At 35.8% G+C, this 16,832-nt stretch overlaps 1 protein-coding gene across 1 annotated transcript in view; it reads right to left on the reverse strand.

Moving 5' to 3' along the window:
* Positions 1-16,832, reverse strand: part of ATP2C2 (ATPase secretory pathway Ca2+ transporting 2) — a 112,111-nt gene that overhangs the window by 57,493 nt on the left and 37,786 nt on the right. The window contains exons 4-7 of the mRNA XM_074214015.1: positions 3,685-3,774; positions 2,869-2,904; positions 2,705-2,766; positions 2,096-2,198 (exon numbers count right to left, since the gene is read on the reverse strand). Coding sequence (XP_074070116.1) covers positions 2,096-2,198; positions 2,705-2,766; positions 2,869-2,904; positions 3,685-3,774 — 291 coding nt within the window. The remainder of the gene's footprint in view (positions 1-2,095; positions 2,199-2,704; positions 2,767-2,868; positions 2,905-3,684; positions 3,775-16,832) is intronic.

Raw genomic sequence — 16,832 nt, forward strand, 5'->3', positions numbered from 1 at the left:
AGTGACTTGCCCAGAGTCACACAGCTAGTATATTTGAACTCAGGAAGAGGAATCTTCTTGACTCCGGGTCTAACACCCTACCTACCATACACGGCAGCACCTAACTACCCGCAGAAGTGGCTTGTCCCCAGTCTTCAAGTCAGGTGACAGATGAGACAAAAGAACTCCTAAAACACGAACCCTGAGGCCAACTGATAGGCTTCTGGTATCCCATTATTCTTCCCTCCCCTATTCTTCCTTGGTTGTGGCTATCACAGCCCTGCCACTCAAATTATAGTATAGTAAACAAAACTTGGAAACGTTTTCCAAAGAAATCTTACATTAATTCTCTTGTGATATCTTAGCATGAAAACTAAATGATGCACTGGAAAGAAATTCTAAAGATTTGGATTTGAGTTCTTTTTCCCAACATTTGGTCAGTACAGTGGTACAGTAGATAGAGCACTGGGCCTGGAATCAGGAAGAACTGAGTTCAAATTTGGCCACGGAAACTTAACTAGCTATGACTTTGGGCAAACCACTCTAGTAACTTTACCAAGAAACCCCCCCCCCCTCCAAAAAAGGGACCACAAAGAGTCAGATATGAGTGAAATAAGTGAACAACAATTAATGGGGTTGGGGGAGAGAGAAGTCACAGATAGGAGTTAGGATTTTCTTGGGGTATCCAAAATCTAAACAAGTAATTAACATTATGGCTTCTCTTGAGCTCTACCGTACCATGGCTCAAGTTTAAAGGTAGGTTGAGAAAGGCCAGTGTTCACTTTGGTGCTGTGATTGATTTCTGCAAAGAAAGAAATACAAAATTCTGATAGATTTTAGTATTTTTATTTTATTGTTTGAATTCACATTTCTGTTCCAGAATTAGGCTGAAGTTGAATGAAACCAAGGATTAAAACATTCCACAGTAAATTTGAGGAACATAAACTCCCTGCTTAAAATATGAATAACTGGCACAGATTAAGACTTAGGGCTGTTCTTTCACAAAGGGAAAAAACTAATGAACTCAGCTCCATTATAGTGAATTCTAAAGACATTAATACTAAAATAATTAACATTTAATAATGCCTTTTTGAGTGAACACTCCCTTGACCTTGACCATAGAATTTTAAAGCTAGAAGAAAAACAAAAGGAGGTCAGCTTCATTTTACAGGAGAGGACATGGAGACCCAAATGAATTAAATGAGTTGCCCAAATAAATGACATTTTGTCATTGTTACTCAGTTGTTTCATTCACATTCAACTCTCCACAACCCCAGTTGGGGTTTTCCTGACAAAGACATTGGAGTGGTTCGCCATTTCCATCTCCTGCTCATTTTACAGATGAGAACACTCAGGAATATGTGATTTGCCCAGGGTCACATGGATAGTAAGTGTCTGAGGCAGGATTTGAATTCATAAAGATGAACACTCCCGATTCCCAGGGCTCTATCCACTCTGCAACCTAACCATCCTAAATAAATTACTAATGAGTGGCATTGGAAGATACTGAATCGTGGGTGTTATAAATGGCCCATAATCCAGAGTGATTAAATAGCTTTTTATTAATTAACTTTTCTGCAGAAAAGGATCATTTTCCTCTACCAGATTGCAACATTGTCTAGTCTTAAAGCAGTTTGAAAGACTTTCTCCTGTCCTCCAAGCCAGTCATTGGCCTGAATCATCAGTTACAATCTAATCAATATACTCACCCTATACCATTCTCTAATGTTTTTTCCACCCTGGCCATTATACTGATAAGTCCAGGAGTATACAGTAATACGTATGGACTTAATTAAGCAAGCACACTTGCAGAGGACAGGTACCCTAGGTCAACCCTTGACTAATCAGAGTAAGTTTTTGACCTCCCCCGGGTAAGGAGGCTAAATGTCAGGCAAGGGGACCTCATTCAGCTCAAGGATTGGTCAAGATCATTCCTTTTGTCTTAAACTTATTGGGTACAATAGCCACAAGCAGACACCCCCCCCCACACACACACAAACACATACATATATAATTTCTTTAAACTAACAATCTCTTACATTCTGTGGAAGTCAAATGCCCTTCATTTCTCGCAATGGGTCTTCTGGCTCTTAATTCATCATCTCTATGGCCTTACAGTGATCTCTAAGTACAAATCACTTTCTTGCGTACTTGCCAAAATCACAATGACTCTCAAAATCAAATAGGAATACATATAGAGAAATCCAGATTTAAAAGAACTTCCTCCATAACAAGATTCATAAAACCCAGGCTCTCCTTAACTTCAGAAAAACATTCCCCTTAATTAGTCTTCATTGTCTTTATCTGAAAAATAAAGGGCATTGTATAACACAATTTCTTAGGGTCCTTTGAATTCTAATACTATATAATCTTTATCAATTCTCATGTATAAAAATGTACTCTAAAAGGAATTTTCTTTGCAAATGAAAAACCTAAAAATAGTCTGTAGCCTAGCACTTAATAAATTATCATTGACTTGATAATTAGCTAACTTATTGTTAATAATAATAATAATAATAATAATACCATGACTCGTCCAAAGACACACAACTATTTAATTGTCGAATCAGTACTAGAATTCAGGTCTTAATTCCAAGACTCCCCCGCCCAAACCACACTTGTCTTTTTAGGAATAAGATCACAAATATCTGATTTTTGCTCTTAAACTTATTGGTTCATAATTGCTCTTGGTGTTGCAGTAGTTCATGGATACCATTTCACTTACCAATTACATTCTGGAGGCACAAGCTTGCTAAGTTCTTCCAATGACTTCTCAGATCGGTATTCCTGATAAAAAGTAAATTACAAAGATTGTTCCAGTCGAGGCCCACTCTAAAATTGGAAGGCTTCACTGGGTTACCAAGATAGAATGCTCATGGCATAACTTACCTGGATGAAGGCTACTGTAACCACAATCAGTACAGCCTAGAAACAAATAGGGAAAATAATTAACTTGGAAATGGATAAATTGGTGTCTAGTATTCCTGGACAATTCTATAGACCTCTGGAAACAGGAAAGCTAAACAGTCAAGTGGAGGAGGTGAGATACTATTATAGGACAAAAGAGATTGCTCCTATGAGCTATAAAAATAAACAGAACTATGACTAGCTAGACCTTCACACTGCCCTTGGGTCACACACTCAAAGAGACTCATGTGAGAGAAGCAAAGATTAAAGAATTTTAGAAAGGGAAGCGAGCAACTAATCCAACTTCTTTTCACAAAGGAAGAAAATTCAATTTAGTGAAAGAAGATGGAAGTCATTCTGCAAGTTGGTGGCAGAAAGAACATGAACATTAATTAAGCACTTACTATTTACATTGCTTCAACTGATTCTTACAATTCTATGAGGTGAGTGCTATTATCCTCATTTTAGATTTAAGGAAACTGAGGCAGACACGTTAAACGACTTGATCAGGATCATGCAACCAGTAAGTGTCTAAGACTAGATTTGAATTTAGGTCTTCCTGACTCCAGTCCCAGTATTCTATTCACTGCTCAAACACCCAGCTGCCCAAACAAAAACAGATTCCAAAACACCTGACCTTGTATACTACTCACTACTAAGAAAATGGGGTAAGGTTTTTCTCCTCAGATGTTAATTCATAGAAGGCATTACAAGGCTTAACTAAGTTTGATTCCTATCTTCAAAGCTGTCAGTCCCATTTATTTCTGGTCTTTTTTTAATGGCTTCTCATTAACTCACCATTGTGATGCTCACAGCATCTTCATACTCTTTTGTAATCACGCTTACTAAAGCAGAGCCCAGGAGTAGCAGAATAAGTGGATTCTTAAACTAAGGAAAGAGAAGAAGATGATATCAGATGTGATAGTTCACATTGACATAAAGATACATACAATTATTAAATATATTTACACTGCTGAACTGGTGTATAGGTATTGCTTGGGAGTGGGGAGTAAGATTCTGTTTTCCAAAATATCCATCACCCGACTATTTCTATACTGTTCACCTATTAAATGAAACTTTCCCTAAGGCATTTCTCAAGTATTTTCTTTTCAAATACCAATATCTACCTATGGTCTAAAAAATATAGTTGAACAAGTTATGGTATATGATTGTGATGGATATGAAATAATATAATGCAATGCTATGCAACAAGAAATGATGAGTTCAATGACCTTAGAAAAACATGTGTATGAAATAACAAAGAGTGAAATGAGCAGAATCAAGAGGACTTCATATATAGTAAGAGGAATATTGTTTTAAGAACAACTTTACCCAAATTAACTACAAAGACTATGAAGTCAGATACCATCTGATAGAGAACTAATAAACAGAAGTATATAGAATGGTTTTACATATATATATATATATACATATACATATACATATACATATATGGATATCTATATGCACACATACATATTTATGCCTAATAGTAGCCATCTTGGAGGGGGGAAAGAAGGAAGAAAAGAAAGGGGATAAATTTACATGATAACTTTATATTTAAAAGTTTGAACATAATAAATTTTCAATTTCATGTGCTATCATTTTTTAATATACTATGCAATGGAAATGCTTGTTTTAATTCATAAATCAAAAATAAAATTACTAAAAACTTTAAAATATGTTCATAACTACTACATCAAATTGATTGATATCAGAGAGGTGAAGGGAATGGAGGGAGAGAGTAAATCTAATACTCAAAACTTTTAAAAATATTTTTAAAGTTGTTTTAACATGTAATTGGAAAAAATAAAATATTTCTTGAAAATAAAAATTTTATTGCAAAAATATTTATAGTTGAGTTTTTGTTACAGTGAAAAATTGGAAGAAAGTATTTCTAACAACTGGGGAATGAATAAATTATGACATATTTATATAATGAAATACTACAGTTCTATAAAATATGAATACAAAGAATTATGGAAAGAGATATGAAATGAGACATAGCTAGGTCATAAAAATAACAAGAACATATAAATTGTCTGCACTCACATAAAACAAAAGGCAACAGATATACTTGAAGGGGGACAAAAAGTCAATATATTGATATCATTCTTATTAACATGTCATATTTTTTAAAATCAAAATGCTCAGCTGGATGCCATAGAGATATCTTAAATTCAAAATGTTTGAAAGAGAACTCATTATTCCCCCCAACATAACCCTACTCTTTTCCTAATTTCTATATTACTGTCAAAAGCATCCCATTCCCTCCAGTCACCCCCAAATCACATCCTTGGGCATAGTCACACTCATCCCACACAGCCAATCTACCATTACGTTTTTGTCATTTCAACTCTTAAAACATCTCACACAACTAGATTCCTGGTTCAGTCCTTCAAGGTCTCATTTCTGAACTGGAGCAAAAAAGCCTTTTGATTCATCTTCCTGCCTCATCTTTCCTTGATATATTCACCAATATAACCTTCATAAGCATGGGGCTAACTATATAATTCTGCACCCAGTCTTCCTTGCTAAACTCCAATGACTTCCTGTTACTCTCAGGATAACATATAAATTCTTGGTTAGCTTTTAAAGTCCTTCACAATTTTCCCTATTCATACCTTTCCAAGTATCTTGGACTTGATTTAAATATATATATATATATATATATATATATATATATACTCTATTCTATAGCAACAGCAGCCTCTCCTCATCTCTAACACTCCATCTCCTGACTCTCTAAGGCCTTTGCATTAGCTGTCCCCCAAGTTTAGGATGTTCTCTCTACTTATTATCACCTTCTGGTCTAATTCCAGACTTAATTCAAATCTCACCTTCTATAAGAAGATTCTTCTTGTTTTACCTCAGTACCCACAAGTACTGACTTTACTAGGAGACTGCTTCCTGTTAGGCATTTAAATAAACGGTTTTAGTGATGCTGATGATGATAATTAAAATTTTTTTATTTTAGAGTTTGTGAACTGATTATTAGTATTTGACAGACAGTTAATCATACAAAAGAAAAAAAGAAAATTCAATATATCTTAAGAATAGTATCAATTACTAATAACTTACAACTTAATATGATTGTTTGCTGCTCTGATCATTTTCTTTCTAGATATTGGGGAGAGAGCAAGCTATCAAGGGAACTGGAATATAGAAAGAGAGGTAGAAGGCATTTATAGAACATGGGATATTTGTGTTTAAAAAAGGAAATAAGGAAAAGAATGACATAAATGATAAAAGCAACATTGGGGTTCTGAACACCACATCTTTTGAGACTTGAGAAAAGGCTTCATGGAGGGGGTCAAATTTGAGCTGGAACTTGGAAAATGAATACAACTTAGAATAAAAGAAAAAAATATGGAAAAGATCTCAAGCAAAGGTATTACCCAACTTAAAATGTGGAGGCTGGGACATCAATAAAATATTTGGGAGACTGGAGGTGAAATGGTTCTGTTGGAATAATGACTATATCTTCTAGAGGGAGGAAAAAGTGGGATGGCATCTCCACAACTTCTTTACTGTTCTCTTGTGTTTCTTGTGCCTCTGTAAGTTTCATGAAGACAAAGGATAAGATGCTTCTTTGTCTCTGATATACCTAATTAGCCTCCTTCTTGCCCAATAAAATCCAATAAACAATTACTATATGTAACACTCCATGGTAAGAGCTAGGAATGGGGGGTGGCTAGGTGGTGCAGTGGACAGAGCACCGGCCCTGGAGTCAGGAGTACCTGAGTTTAAATCCGGCCTCAGACACTTAATAATTACCTAGCTGTGTGGCCTTGGGTAAGCCACTTAACCCCATTGCCTTGCAAAAGCTAAAAAAAAAAAAAAAGCTAGGAATGTAAAGACAAAACAAAACAAAGGGTCTTGACTTCACAGAGCTTACATTCTATGCAGTGCCCAGTCAATAAACACTCTAAAGTACAAGCTTTCACCAAGATCAAAGTCTATTCCCAGGAGATGTCCTCTTTCTCCTTCAACGCTGTCAATAATCGGGGCAGCTAGGTGGTGCAATGGAAAGAGTACCCGCCCTGGAGTTAGGAGTACCTGAGTTCAAATCCGGCCTCAGACACTTAATAATTACCTAGCTGTGTGGCCTTTGGCAAGCCATTTAATCCCATTTGCCTTGCAAAAACTAAATAAATAAATAAATAAAGTGAATGACAAAAATTAAAAAAAAAAGTTGTCAATAATCTTTTTTTTACTAATCTCTAACTAAAATTAAGCATTTTCCTCAATGATTTAAACACATAATTCTGAGAAGTTTTCACTATTCTACCAAAGTGGGCCATGACACATGCAAAAAAATGCTAAGTCCTCCAATTTATGGGCATCCCCTCAATTTCCAACTCATTTACAGCAAAAAAGAGCTGTTAAAATATTTTTGAGCACATAGATCTTTTACCAAAAAGAAATAAAAAACAGAAAGGTACTCTATAGAATGGTTAAATCAGTTCACAACTCCACTAATAATGAATTAATGTCTCATTTTCTCCATAATGCTCCAACATTTGTCATTTTCCTTTTCTGTCCTATTAGTCTAATAGGTATGAATTAGTACCTCAAGATTGTTTTAACTTACATTTCTCCATTCAGTAGTGAGTTAAAGCAGTTTTTCATAGCTATTGATAGCTTTGATTACTTTATCTGAAAACTATTAAGTCCCTCTAAAGAGTAGAACTGTTACAAAAAATTTCAGTAATGCTCCCAAAAAGAAGAAAGAATTGAAAGAGTGAGAGACTTTATATATATATACATATGTTTTAAGAATCTAATAATTATCTACTATGGTATACAATGTTGAATGCTAGGAGGAGTTTAGTTTAGTCTAATCTCAAAAGGGAAGCAGTGTTGAGGATGTGTGTGTGTGCTTTATATCATCTTCCAAGAAATAATATCCAAGGAATTATTGTAATCTTTATTTCAGAGTAAAAATATCAAATCAATCAATCAATAAAAAACTTTTGAAGGTTCAACTTAATAAAATCTGTTAGTGCTAAGACCCCAGAAACAACTTGAAATTTTAACATTTCTGTGACTTGTTCTTGTAGCCTATATTGGCATAAAGTTTGCAAAATTATGTCTTCTTCCTTTGCTGTATCAAATAATTTATTTTCCTCCTATTTCATTTCAATCAGTATTATAAGGATCTGTATCTTAGGCACCAATACTTTGAACTACAGATTGTACGTTCACTTGCTTAACTTTAAGAAGCCAACAAGAGGACCTCCACCCTATATGCACAATCATAGTGACCAAGCCCAGCATGGCAGAGATGACCCAATGATATGGAAAGTCTCCAACTTATTTTTGTCCCCTTCATTTCTTCATGCTTTTATGCTACAAGAGGAAATGACCCTGAGCACTTGACCAACTAATGACCCTTACCTTGCCCTTCCTATGGCCATTCTACCAGACATGAGCTCATCAGCCCTATGGTGAACCTCCAGGTTTTCTTGGAGAGTCAAGGTATAGAACCACCAGCCAATTTTACTCTGCATCATCTCTGTATCATTTACAAATACTATAAAATCAAGACCCCTGGAGACAGAGATGCATCTCAAATCAGGTTTCTTTAATAAATCATTTTTGGATCAGAGTTCTGCCTCAGTTGGTTTTATTGAAGATTGGACAGTTTTGGGATCACACATTACCTATTGAGAAAACTAAAAGAACTACTACTGTGATATCACTGACATCTGCTCTATAGTGTGATTAGAGACTAGATTTTATATTTCCAAATGAACTTAACCAACATTAGAGACAACCTTAACTTGAGGAATGAGAGAGAGAGAATGCTGGAATTTAGATCATGAAGACCCCTGCTCAAGTCCTGACTTTGATACTTCATCCTTGGGTGAATGTGGGTTAAAATGGCACAATGTTTCCACAAGCCTTGGTTTCCTCAACATGCAAAATAGGGACAAGAGTACTTGTATTACCTCAAACCCCGACCCATTTTTTAGCATCAGTATTCTTCTTGTGATGGGATAGAGTTACAAGTCACCAAATACCACAGTTACTGAAAAATTAAAGCAGCAGGTCACCCAAAGGACAGTGGAGAGGTATACAGTTGTATGAGCTAGGCCTTTCTTAAAGGATAAAAATGATTAAAAATTTGGATAATCCTTCATAAGGTACCTGGACTAAAATCAAATGAACAAAAGAGATTCTCATGCTGTGGGATTTATGTTCATAAGTACATTTACAAGAATTCATTTTTTAAAAAATGCTCCCTCCCTCAGAAATGCCCAAAAGTATTGAAAAATAGACAATATATTTTGATTTGCTATTTTAGTGATAGTTCTGCAGTAGCTCGGCTTCATTTAGTAAAGTATTTAGTAAACTGACAACTAGGTCAAATTTTGGACAGCCCTGCTTTAGGACATAGACCTTTTATAACTTTATATATTAGATAAGAATCCTTAAATTTCTGTTTCAGTCATCAAATTTCATTTATATTCTGTGTGTAGATGAACACCACACTATATAGGTATTATATTCATTTCAATTCTTCATTTAAAATGATTATGCAAGCACTTATCTGAACATAAGTTTATAAAACCTTGATAATACTTGCATTGTATTATCAAATGCATAAACTGGGTTCTGAGCAATCAGTTTCAAGGAAGAGGTTTTTTTATTACTCATGCATTATATAAATACAGAAATTCCTATGACTCAAAAATATATGAACTTTGGAATACAAAAAATTAATAAGTTAGAGGTTGAAGAAAAGACAGGACTCCTGAACTATCTCTGTTAGGGGTAGAGTAGCTAGGTGGTGCAGTGGATAGAACACTGGCCTTGGAGCCACAAATTGGGAGTTCAAATCCAGCCTCAGATACTTGAAACTACTAACTGTATGACTTTGGGCAAGTCACTTAACCCTGATCGCCCCTCATCAAGGGCCCTCTCCAGTCATCCTGATTCATGTCTGGCTACTGGACAGATGACTCTGGAGGAGACAGTGAGACTGCCAACTTAGCAGAGCCCCCCTTATTCAAATCCGGTTCCTTTGCTTGCCATGGCATCACCTCCCTGATGTCATGGTCTTCTTTAAGAATGAAGAACAAACATCATCATCATCATCATCATCAACAACTATCCTAGCCTAGTTCCAAAGCCTACTGAACTAAGCTGTCTTTGTTGACAGTTGCCCCTAATTAGAGTAAACTTTGTTAACACTAGAAAGAAAGGCAGGACTTCCTAAGGTTTGGGTTTTAGGGTTTTAGGAAAATCCTATATTCCCAATTCTTCAGTCTCTAGTGTCCATCCCTTTCTTATTTCACAGAGAGAGAAAAACCAAAAACCATAAAGGTTAAATGACTTGTCAAAGATCTCACACATAGTTAAATGACAATGGAGCAAAATTCAAACCCTATAATTTTATGAAATTCTTCGTCAAGCCTAGCTGAAGACTAAATTTCGATATTAGTGCTTTATCTTTCTAGCTTAAAGCTCAGATCTCTGTGTAAGTGGAAATTATCCTGGAATACACTGTAATCTCTATTCTAGATACCTCAGGGTGCCTGGAGGGGTTGGCTGCAGGTTTGGGGAGGGAGGTGGGGAGGTGGATAACAAGACTCCACCCATATCTCCTGAGGGGTGATAAGTGAGAAGGCCAAGGGCCAAAATCAACTAGGCTTATTTCATCATTTTGCCTCAGGCCTGGCCTGCAGAACAGAGGAGGGATCTTATAGCAAGTTTTTTTTTCCTCCATGATGATGTTCTGTGAACTGCAATTTCCAGAAGCCCGTAGAACCACTTTCCATTCTCTAAACTGAGCTTCTTGGAAGTTTTATTATTAACTAACAATTTTTGTACACAGGGAAAGTAGCACAAACCACACCATCAAATACTGTTGTGGAGATGAAGTTAGGTAAAGGGAGGGGGCAAGTAGTCAAGGAAAGAGAAAGAAGCAGTTCTAAGGGAAGCTTCATAGTTTAAATATTCTTACTAATTCTTCTTACTGAACTCAGCTGTTTCCATGCTATTAGAGAAGCTCAAGAATGTCTTCTAAATTTTGGAGCTACAGGACAAAGCTCGAATCATCATGCCCTAGTTATGACTCTGGATATATGCTGTCCCCAGGTACTGATTATTCCCACATGCCTTTCTTCATGGACATTATTAACTGACTCTAGGGGTGGCAGTTGGAAATCGTAGAATGACAGGAAGAATTTGAAGTTTAAAAGGACTACAAAGACAATCTATTCCAATTCTCAAATTTTACAGAGGAAAACTAAAGACTAGAAAATGACTAAGATCATATTAAGTGTTGCAAATTCTACAATACTTATGAGTAAATGGGAACATATTCAGGTAAGAATACAGAGACTACCTGATCAGTCAGTAATTAAAGCAAATCTAATTCACATTCTCTATCACTTAAAAATTAAGAGCTGTGGATTGATGAGAATTTGATTCAAAGGTTTTTCATGGCTCATGACTTCAGTATAAGCCAGTATGATATGGCAAATATTAATACAACTTTAGGGTGCATTAATATCCCCAGTGACCAGAACTAAGGAGATGATAATCTCACTTATTTTACACTGGTGTTCCCATATTTAGAATATATTATTGAGTTGAGGGGCTAAAAAGCAGCTACAGGGGGATGACCAGAAGGGTCTTCAAGTTGATGATAGAGCAAGATTATTTGGAGGAACTATCCCTCCCCCCTTTCTTTGTTGACTTGAGATAAAAAGACTCATGGTGGGAAACTGATAGTTGTCTTCTAATAGCTGAAGAAGGGCAGGGTGGGAAAGGGAAGGAACAAGAATTTATTAAGAGGAAAGCTAGATGACACCATAGTGGATAGCATTGCTGGACTTGGAGTCAGGAAGACTCATTTTCCTGAGTTCAAATCTGGTCTCAGACATTTACTAGCTCTGTGGTCCTGGGTAAGTCAATTAACCCTATTTGCCTCAGTTTCCTCAACTATAAAATGAGTTGAAGGAAATGGCAACCTACTCCAGTGTCCATGCCAAGAAAACCCCAAATGGAGTCACCAAGAGTCAGACGTGACAAAAACAACTGAACAATAACAATCAAACTTATTAAATACCTGTTATGTGCCCAGATACTAGGTTAACCACTTTATAAACATAATATCAATTGACCTCAGAAGACAGAAGAAGCAATGGGTAGAAATTAAAAAGAGATAAGTTTAGGTTTAATATATGAAAAACCCCTCTGGTAAATAGAATTATCCAGAAATGTACCATGAGTAAATAAGATGAGTTCTTAACATGCCATTTTCACTTAAGTAAAATGGGTGGGGGTTAAAAAATTTAGTACTACCTATCTCACAGTGACAACACAGTGGAGTGGTAGGGAGCTGACCATGGAACCACAAAGACTCAGGTTCAAATCCCAGCTGACATCTACAAAGTTGTGTGGCTCTGGGAAAGTCTTTTAATCTCTCATTGATTGAGGCAACTTTCTAAGACTAATTTGCAGAGAAGATGCCCATATGCATAGATCGAAGGATCATAGAATCATAGAATTGGAGAATTGGAAGGGATCTTGGTAGATATCTACCCAAACATGAAAGGAATCACCACTAGAATATTTTAAAGGTGGTCATCTAGCATCTGCTTGACATTGATCAGTAACATATAATTCATTACCTCTTGAAGTAGTTCTTCTGGACATCAAACCTAAATTCCTTTTCTAGTCATGTCTTTTCTATTTGCATTATCACCTGCTTCCCCTTGCCTTACCCCAAACATCCTGAACTTTGCCACAGGTTCCTCAGCTGCTATTATTCTTCCTTCTATGGTTATGCTCCAGAACAAATAACTCAGGGGATAAATACTCAGAAGTAGTTTTTATTCTTTTTAGTTTAATACCCCTTGGATTAAATTTGCAAGAGATCTGGTAAATAAAATTTTACTGAGCTTTGTTAGCTGTAATCTATCTCTGATCAGGAATCGATCACCCTTATATATAAGCTACAATCCAAAAATTAAATTTCTTTAATTCTTAGTTATCATCTTTTTAGCTAGCTGTTTACTTATCAAATTAATCTTTCTCTTCTACATCTTTTTCCTTCAATGAGCAGCAGTGAGCAAAACATAATCTATGTCCCTAGGGTCCTCAGTTTCTTGTTCAAGACTTTCCTAATCATTGGCAATATTGCCTATGTTCCTTTTGATAATGTCATTTGTGTCTACATAAATCACCCAAAGTGGGTAATTGGCGTCCACTGTGATAAGCCTTGGGAGGTTCCCTGTTATATCTTGGAAATATGCCCTAGGAAGACAATGAATCTAGCTACTGTCATAGGGTCAACAAACAGCTGTCTTCATAAGTGAGCAGGAAATGACCCATTATGACCATTCTTCTCTTCTGCCTCTGCTCCTTAGTGGAGGATCTCTCTCCATGACAACTTCTTTGATTCTCTTAAATCATTCTTTGGAGGACAACAAGCTTTTTACTCCACAGGAGATTCAGCTCTCCCCTTCAGGAAGTGCCTCTACTCTATGTATAAATTTTAATTGTACAGCTGTCCTTTTTCTTCCTGTACTTTCCTGTACCTTTCCATTGTCTATCATTTCAATAAGATTCAGGTTTTCTTTCCTCTATCTCAGATTCCGTTTTTCCCCTAACAAAACCTTCCATTTTTTCCAATAATTATAATAATAATGATCCATAATGACAACTAGCATTAATTATATAGTGCTTTAAGATTTGCAAAAGACTATATAAATATTTTCCCATTTTTATCTTGTGATTTGCTCAGGGTCACAGAACTAATAAATGTCTAAGGCTGGATTTGAACCTAGATCTTCCAGACTCCAAGCGATTGACTTAATACACTGTGCCACCTACCTGCCTTCAGAAACTCTTCATTCTCCCTAATTGTTTGGAATGTGGAGTAAGAATCTTTGAGTTCCTTTTACCTTCTCCTTCAGGAGGGGAATCAACCTATATTTACAAAGAATAGCCACTTGTGGCAGAAACACAATCTTTATACAGAAGAGACAAGTGACTATGCAATTTCACTTGTCCTTCATAATGCTTGAGATTTCCACCCTATCTAGAAACTACTTCAATCCCATACACCTGGTCAAAATTTTTACAGCCAATTGTCACTTCTTAATAACGTGACAAAATTATCCAAATTTCTTTCCTTTGTCTCAATAACTTCTTACCTATGTCACCTTCAGCTTTGCAACAATTTGTCACCTGTTTCAACAGTTATCTTTTCTCTTTTTCCATGTCTTGTCACCTACCTTCCCCTTCTCTTTCTTGAGTCTAACTCTTCAGGTACTACTTCCTATTCCTTCTCAATACTTCTTAATTATGATTATAGTTTTCTGCTTCATTTACAAACTAGAAATAGATTTTGGTCCAATATAAAAGTCTAGAAATTGTTCTTAAAATTTTCTTCAATTTATGCAAAATTTTGCCAACTTTATTACCTTCAACTTTAGCCTCTGACCTATTTCATTACTTCAAATCCTTCCAGGTCACCTAAGTGATTTTTGCCTCCTTTTTATTTGCAATAAGTCCTTTTCTCTTCTGCTATTCTCTCCCACAACCTTATCCCATTGAATCCAGGAGTTTCTTTCCTATAGTAAAGAAATCATAGACCCTCTATCCTTATCTATTTCACGGGTCTGTTTTAAAGATAGACCTTAACTTAGGAGAAAAAGACTCCCTATTTGACAAAAATTGCTGAGAAAATTGGACATCAACATGGAAGAAATTAGATTTACAAGAGCCTGTCACATCTGATATAGATATGGATACATGAACATAACATAAAAAAAAAACCATCACAAACAAATTAGAGACACTTGGAAAAAAATTTTCTGTCAGATCTATGCCTAGAAGAAAAGTTCATGACCAAATGAGGGAGAGAATCACAGAACATAAAATGGATAATTTTTATTACATAAAATTTTTGCAAATCCAATTAAAACTATTAACAGGGAAATATTTAGATTCTTTGGGCAGAACATTTCTCTGGTAAAAGTCTCATTTCCAATATATGTAACAAACTGATTCATACTTATGAGAATCAGAACCATTCCTCAATTGATAAATTATCAAACGTTATATATAGCCAGTTCTCAAGAGAAGAAACTAGGTCATTTATAGCCAATTTTTAAAACTGGTCCAAATAACTATTAATTAGAGAAATACAAATTAAAGTAGTTCTAAGTTTCTACCTTATACCAGTCAAATTGTCAAAGTTGACCAAAAAAAAATCAATGAAACTATTGGAGCTATTGGGGGAAAAATAGAAATGTTGATGATTCCAGGGGACCTATAATGAAACATACAATTTACCTCCTGACAGGTGATAGATTTGGGGTGCAGAATGAGATATATGGGCATTTTTACATACCACCAATGAGACAATTTGTTTTGCTTGACTATACATCTATGTTACATGGAATTTGTTTTCTTTTCTCCTTTTTTTTTTAACAATGGAGTAGAGGTGATTAGAAGAAAAAATAGATGTTTCTCCTGTATATCTATGATCTAGAACTTACTTAATCAGTTCTTGTTGATTAATAGAGGAAAGGACTTTATAAAGTGTGAAGAACTATAGAAATATATATGTTTTTGTGAGCACTGATGAAGGCAGGAATGCAGACAGGTATCATTGTATCCTACTCTAGTCTTACATTGATTGATAATTATGAATCATGGATTTATTCACCCTGCTTTTCAAGAAGCATGATCTTAGCCCCCAGATTCCGCCCTTTTCTGTACTCTCCAAAATTATAACACTTATTTTCCAGGTTTCCCTCTCATTTTGTTACCAGAGAGAGGGACAGCTGTGGTTTGTTTGTGTGACAAAATTCCCAAACTCTCTGATTCAGGGAGATAAGGAAGGCTTAGACTTTAATTCACAGATTGCACAAACAGTTTATAAATTGCTATAAAAAGTTCACAAGGTAAGTTCTTTGGAATAGCAGTAAGATAGTTAGTTTCAGCACTGCTATAAGCTAAAGGGAAAGAGAGACTTTAAAGGAGGACAGGCTGGTGAGCAGAAGCTGAAGGAAAGAAAGGCTAAAGTGAAGGCAGGAAACCACTGATCCTCAATGAGGGAGAATAATCACAAGGAATCAAGTTTAGGTGAAAGATGATTTTTTTTAGGTTTTTTTTTGGCAAGGCAATGGGGTTAAGTGGCTTGCCCAAGGCCACACAGCTAGGTAATTATTAAGTGTCTGAGGCCGCATTTGAACTCAGGTACTCCTGACTCCAGGGCTGATGCTCTATCCACTGTGCTACCTAGCGGCCTAGAAAGAGGGTGTTTCTAAGAAGGTAATGAGTTAAAGAAAGTAAAAACAGCTGGGGAGAGTAGCAAAGACAATGGAAAAAAAAGAGAAACAAGGGATCACATGAGTCCAGCAGCAACTTCACCACTCCTATTTTATGCAAAATCAGATTTAAATTAACAAGAAAAGCCTTCAAGGAGAACAATAATAATAATGATAATAATGTGATATTTATATTTTATCTTCACAATCCATTTAATAAATACTAATTAATATAATAATTCAGTATAAGTATAATCCTCAGTCCTGTTAGGTAGGCACCATAGGCAATATTGTTCCCATTTTATACATCATCAAAGTGAGGATCAGAAATGTTAAATTACTTGCCTAAGATCACGCAGTCATTGTGTGACAAAGACTAGAGCCCAGGTCTTTTCTAATTCCAAGTCTAGCACTTTTCCTATTACTTCCCCACTGCCTAAAAGTTTTTCCTGCTTCCAACATCTCAAACTACCAGTCATGTCACACACACACACACACACACACACACACACACACACACATACTTTCCACTAAAGAATCCTCAAAGACTCCCTATTGTTCCTATATAAATAAGTTCCTTAGCCTACTGTATTTTTTTTTATCCCCAGTACTCAGCAGATGATAGGCACTTAACAAATGCTTTTTGAA

The sequence above is a fragment of the Macrotis lagotis genome, chromosome 1 (assembly GCF_037893015.1).
Source record: "Macrotis lagotis isolate mMagLag1 chromosome 1, bilby.v1.9.chrom.fasta, whole genome shotgun sequence".
Taxonomy (NCBI): domain Eukaryota; kingdom Metazoa; phylum Chordata; class Mammalia; order Peramelemorphia; family Peramelidae; genus Macrotis; species Macrotis lagotis.